The 6,005-nt window shown below is 45.5% G+C and overlaps 1 protein-coding gene across 1 annotated transcript in view; it reads right to left on the bottom strand.

Moving 5' to 3' along the window:
* The window catches only part of LOC123246897 (zinc finger protein 432-like), a 28,119-nt gene extending 23,034 nt beyond the window's left edge, over positions 1–5,085 (bottom strand). Inside the window, exons 1-3 of the mRNA XM_044675675.1 lie at positions 4,933–5,085; positions 4,640–4,784; positions 4,073–4,149 (exon numbers count right to left, since the gene is read on the bottom strand). Coding sequence (XP_044531610.1) covers positions 4,073–4,149; positions 4,640–4,784; positions 4,933–5,085 — 375 coding nt within the window. The remainder of the gene's footprint in view (positions 1–4,072; positions 4,150–4,639; positions 4,785–4,932) is intronic.
* Between the last annotated feature and the right edge of the window lie 920 nt (positions 5,086–6,005).

A 6,005-nucleotide genomic window follows, 5' to 3' on the forward strand; every position in this document is an offset into this window, starting at 1 on the left:
AGGATAGTGATAGAAAACCTTTTAGGGACAGTTCCAGGCCCCTACCACCACGGCCATGTGCCAGACCCCACTCCCCCATTACTCCACATAGGGGAGGAAGAAGGTGCTCCCATTGGGCTGCTGGGTAGAAAATCAGGTGAAGAGGAATATCCTCAATGAGTGTAGAAAGAGGAGGGGAGTGGCCCAGGCATTCTGCTCCCCTCCACCTCTGCCACCTATGAGTCACTGATGACCCCTTGTACACTCCCATTGGGCTGCTAGGCAGAGGGGCGGGGGATGTAAAAAGATGCCATCAGGCATGGTAGAGAGGGGGGAGGGAGCAGCTCCACCTGAGTCCCTCTGCCTATTAACGACCTTGTGCTCACAGAGAACACTCTGCATGCCTTCTTTGGCATCCGTGTCATAGGTTCACCATCACTTCTCTATGAAGTGTGGGAATTGAGTAAACCACTTTGACTCCATCTTGTGACTCAGTTCCCTTCCTATTCAATTATGGGTCTAGTTCAATTACTGTCTTGTGAGAAAACTTTATTGCATTGTCTGAATCTAGCCCTGTGTGACTGAGGTGGACCGCCTCTACTTGTAGCTCAAGGACCTTTAGATCTAGGTGACCAGAAACTCAGTCAGATCCTAAGACTGATGCAAAGAGTTTTGTCCCAATTATACAAGTCAAGCAAACCATATATCTTATCTAAAAACTGGCCCCATATTGGTTAATGTTATTGTTTCCCTGATTCTTTCATTGAATATAGTCACTTGGGAAAGAAATGAATGCTTCTTTTTCTGATTTCAGGTAATTATACCTGCTTTCTCTCCCCCTCTCAAATAAAAGTCTCTAGTCCTTCCTCCAATTAGAAATCAGATTGTCTAATCTTGTTTCCTGGTTTATATCCTGTTGTTGGCTTTTAATGCATAAAAATCAACGAATTAGTTATAAAAACCAAAAAGAGAATCCCTCTCATATTAGTGATTTTTTTAAACATTCTTTTTTTTTTTTTTAAACCCTTGTACTTCGGTGTATTGTCTCATAGGTGGAAGATTGGTAAGGGTGGGCAATGGGGGTCAAGTGACTTGCCCAGGGTCACACGGCTGGGAAGTGGCTGAGGCTGGGTTTGAACCTAAACATTCTTTTTATTCACAGTTTGTACTCCTTTGGAGAACTATTCATTCAAATGTTTTGATCATTTATCTATCAGGGGATACTTTTGGGTCACGTACTTTCATTATTTTTGCCACTATAGACTGTGTAGCAATTCCTTGTCAGGTTATCCAATACAAAGTTTTGTTTGTTTTTTTATCCTAAACCCACCCCCAGGTCAAAAGTTTCTCTTCTTAACCCTCCAGTATGGACTATTTATATCTTTTGTCAGAGGTATTTTCTACATCTGAGATAATCATATGGTCTGGGATATTTTTGTTATTAGTAAGATAAATGCAAATCAAAACAAGCCTGAGGTTTTACCTCACACTTAGCAAATTAGCAAAGATGCCAAAAGATGGGAATAAACAATGCTGGAGTGGATATGATAACAGGCACAGTAATGCACTTTTCATACATGAATTTGTACAATCATTCCTAAAAACAATTTGGAATGACACAAAAAATGTGGGTAAAAGGTCCATATCCTTTGCCTCAAAGATTCCACAATTTAACATATATCCAAAGGAGTTGCTGATAAAAAGAAAGACTACACATACACCAATTAATCAATCTACTAGTATTTATTATAGGCCTACTGTATGCCAGGCAATTGATATTTACAGCAGTTCTTTTGTGGTGGCAAAGAAGTAGAAACACAGGAGATGTTTATCAACTGGAGAATAGCTACATGAACCACGTCACATGAATGGAAAATTACTGTGCTATTAGACATGATAAATAATAAATCCAGAGAATCAGGGAAAGATTTACATGCATTGATGCAAACTGAAGCAAGCAGAACCAGGAAAAAAAATATAATCATTCTAACGAAGCAAATGGATAGACCAACAAACATGAAACAAGTCAAAGTGAATGTGGCAGAATTTCTAATGACTCCAGAGAAGAGACATGAGAAGACAGCTTTGCTCACTCCTCTACAGAAGTGGAAGGCCCATGGGGATAGCTCACAAAATATATTTTCAATTTTTTTTTTGATGTATTGATTGGTTTTTATGGGCTTTTCCCCCTCTTCTTTCTCTCATGCTTTTTAATTCTTTATGATATATGAGAAAAGGGAAAAGATAAAAAGGGAAATTTAGACAATGTCAAAATAAAAGATATTAAATGTTTTATTTAATTGTATCTTTTATTTGTAATATATAATATACAGTATGTTAAATATTTGATCTTTCATTTTAATATTGCCTAAATTTCCCTTTCCCACATATAACAATTTTTCCAAAACTGTGAATATACATGTATGTGTATATATATATATATGTGCACCTCTCTGTGTGTGATTCTAAAATATCTAGAAAGTGTTTTCTTAGACGTTTAGCTAATTATGGGGAACAGTACTTTACTGAAAGATTTCCTTTTTTAATAATTAAATTTTCATTTCCATAAATTAAATATCAATTCTTGGTTGAAAAGTTAGCAGTTGTTCAGTTCTTTCAGTCATATCCAAACCCCATTAGGGGTTTTCTTGGCAGAGATCCTGGAGAGGTTGGCCATTTCCTTCTCCAGATCATTTGACAAATGAAGAAACTGAAGCAAACAGGGTTAAGTGGCTTGCCCAAGGTCATACAGCTAAGAAGTATCTGAGGCTAGATTTGAACACGGAAGATGAGTCTTTCTGACTCAAGGCCCAGCACTCTAAACCCTGGACCACCCAGAAGCCTAGCTGGTTGAAAAGTAGCCTGATATAACAGATAGAAGGCAAGCCCTGGAGGAAGGTGCCTATGATAATTGTTACTGAATATCTCAGTTCTCCAGGACACTGTAATTCTAGTAGCTATAAGACTAATAAATCTTGTACAGCCTGTGTGTACTGGTGACGGGGAAGTCCAGGGGCATAAAACAGTGAGTATAATTTTTGGTTTTTGAGAATTTTTTTCTGCTCTAATTTCTTTTTGTAATTACTGGTTACTCTTCTGATAAAGAGGAAGAAAAGAAATATTGGGGGGGGGGGATCTACTTAAATAATTAAAACCAGCTAGTATATTCCCCATATATCTTATTTTAAAAACACCTTAAATCCTATTTCTAAAAACCCAAAGAAACCCACTATCTCCTAAAGCATTCACTCCACTTTTTGGCAGATTAAGAAGTCCGAAAGTTTTCCTTCATCTGAAACTTTTTTTTTTTTGACTTCTGCCTATTGCTTCTAGTTCCTACCTCTGAGGTCAAGCAAAACAAGGCAACTCTCCATCCTCTTCGTTGCTCCACAGGATACACGGTCAAAGCTCCCAGGGTCCCCCTACATCTTATCTTCTCCAACCTAAATGGAACTAATCCACCCTCTTGGCTAGCGCTAAATGGCTGCCCTCCTCCCTATCAATCCCTTTCCTAAAAAGAGGCCAGACAGACTGACCACAGGACTTCAGCAGTTGCAGAGTAATGAGGCAGGGGAAAAGGACACCTTCGGGCTCTTATTTTTCAATTCCTTTCTCCAACCTTCTTTTCCGCCTTCCTATTTAGTGTCTCTACTTCTGCTTCTCTCTATCTAACGTTCTCTTGCCTATCTCCTTTCTAGGCACATAGTAGGTTTTTAATACATAGTTATTGATTGATTGGCTACTTGCACATCCCTCCCCCTGGCAAAGGTCTTTAAGTTCAGAACAGTTTCATTTTATGTGTGTTTCCCCAGTGCCTGGCATATACTGTTGAATTAGCCCCCGGGAGGCCATCTGGTCCCTCTTTTTAGCATTCTGGTCTAGAAATACGTTTGTCTTTAAGTCTGTAGCCTTTTCAGCTCTCGGAATTATATTCTCTTTATCAGTGGCCAGACTAGTCAGAGGGTTCTGGAGGAGAATGAAGGAGGCACCCGGGGTGAACGGAGCCCAGCGAAGGGATGTTCCCCTAAGGAAAGGCTACTCTGCCAACAACTGGGGCACAAACCCGGCCACAGGGCAGTCAGCCGGAACTCACCGGAGTCCTGCCGCCCTCCAGGTCCACGATTCTGCGGTCTTGAGGGGGAGCGGCGGAGGCAGCCGTGGATGGCTGAGCTGGACCAAGACAAAGAAGTGGTGGGGAGCCCTGCCCGAGCCCGTCCGCATCACCAAGCCCACCTTTCCATCAATCTCCCCCGCGCCCCCTCCCCCACCCCGGTCCAGCCCTGCTCCCTGCAGGCACTTGACTGTTTCTTGCATTTTTTTTTAAACCTTTACCCTTCCGTTTTACCCTTAATGGTGGGGCATCGCTTCCGAGGCAGAACTGTTAACTGGGGTTAAGTGCCCTGGCCAGGGTCACACCGCTAGGACGCGTCTGAGGCTGAATTTGAGCCCAGGACCTCGGCCACCTGGCTGCCCCTTCATTGTTTAATTACGGATCGGCCCGGTGGAGCCAGGAGAGGCTGGAAGCCCAAGGTGAGTGAAACCATTAAAGAGAAGCGGGGAAGGCCGGGAGCTGGGCTTCTGCGGCCCCCTCCCTCTTCTGGCCCGTCCATACCCCGGGGAGCAGGAGGCCCACGCCCTCCCCAAGTCGTGTCCTCCTCACCTCTCTTCCCAAGTTTAGCGGCCAAGTGGTCCATAGTCCCCTCCTCCTGGGGTGTCTGCCCACTGCGACCCGCAGCCCCACACCACCTGAAGCCGGGGGCTGGCCTCACCACGTGGGTCTGGTCTCCTTGGCCATCTTTCGCCTTCTAGAAGCCCCACAACTCAGGGACTTTCCGGCGGATCTTTCCGGTAGAGCCCGGGTCTGGGGTCCCCTGAGAACACGGTCACGTGTGGGCATCCACTCCGGCTTCCATACTTATCCGTCCAAGATTAATCAAAGTCACCCAGACCCGCGCCCGCTTTGCCACGCTCCAACCCACCTGGGAACTTTCCCACCGCTCCCCGGCACTCGGCAGACAAGCCCACACAAGTACGGACGCCTCCCCAATACCAGCCACTCACGTGCACATGCGCGGCCCATACTCGCGCGCAGGTGCACTCGCTCATTCACCCCTCCGGATCAGGTGCCGGAGCCCCGTTTGCTAAGGAGCTGGGAGGAGAAGCCACGACTGCGCACTCCTACCCCACCAGCTCTGATCCGCCAGGGTGGTGGTGAGGTGGTGATGGTGGGAGGGCAGAGGCATGCTGGGAAATGGAGTTCAGTGACAGAGCCAGACTACAGCTACCAGAAGGCTCTGCGCATCTCCTCTCCTCGAAGGGCCGCGTGCCTCCTCGAGGTCCAACTGGCGTTATTCCCGGGAGCCTCAGCTCAAAGAACCGCCCAGCCGCCCACCGCTGGCAGGACCATGTCCTTCCCAAGGGGACTGGACAGCTTCTATTCCAAGTCTGGCACCCACAAGGCCTGGGCACCGTTCATCCAGCCAGCCCGTGGAGCAGAGGAGGAAGCTGAGGCTGGGACAGAACTGAGCTCAAACGCGGTTCATGGGGCTCCTGATCAATCTAACATGCTCCAAAGTGAATCCTGACCCAGTCGAGGAGTTTCCTGGCAGAGATACCAAAGGGATTTGCCATTTCCTTCTCGAGCTCATTTTACAGATGAGAAAACTGAGGCAAACAGGCTTAAGTGACTTATCCAGGGTCACATAGCTAGGAAGTGTCTGATGCCAGATTTGAACTTATGTCTTTCTGGCTCCCGGCCCCGTAGCCACTCCATGATATAGTGAGTGAGGAGAGGATAGAGTATGGAGAAGTAGAAAGACTACCTCTGAAGCTAGGGGATCTCTGGAGATTATGCAGCAGATTTGTAGTGCTCTTAGCCATCATTTCATCATTTTCTCTTCCTTTTTATAGCAGCACATAGAGAGGAGTGAAGTTGACTTATGATGGGATTAATACAAGGTTGGGACTTGACAAGGTCTGATCAAGGATAGGAAGGTAGAGGAGCAAATGATTAAAGTATATAGTGT

The sequence above is a fragment of the Gracilinanus agilis genome, chromosome 4 (genome assembly GCF_016433145.1).
Source record: "Gracilinanus agilis isolate LMUSP501 chromosome 4, AgileGrace, whole genome shotgun sequence".
Classification (NCBI taxonomy): domain Eukaryota; kingdom Metazoa; phylum Chordata; class Mammalia; order Didelphimorphia; family Didelphidae; genus Gracilinanus; species Gracilinanus agilis.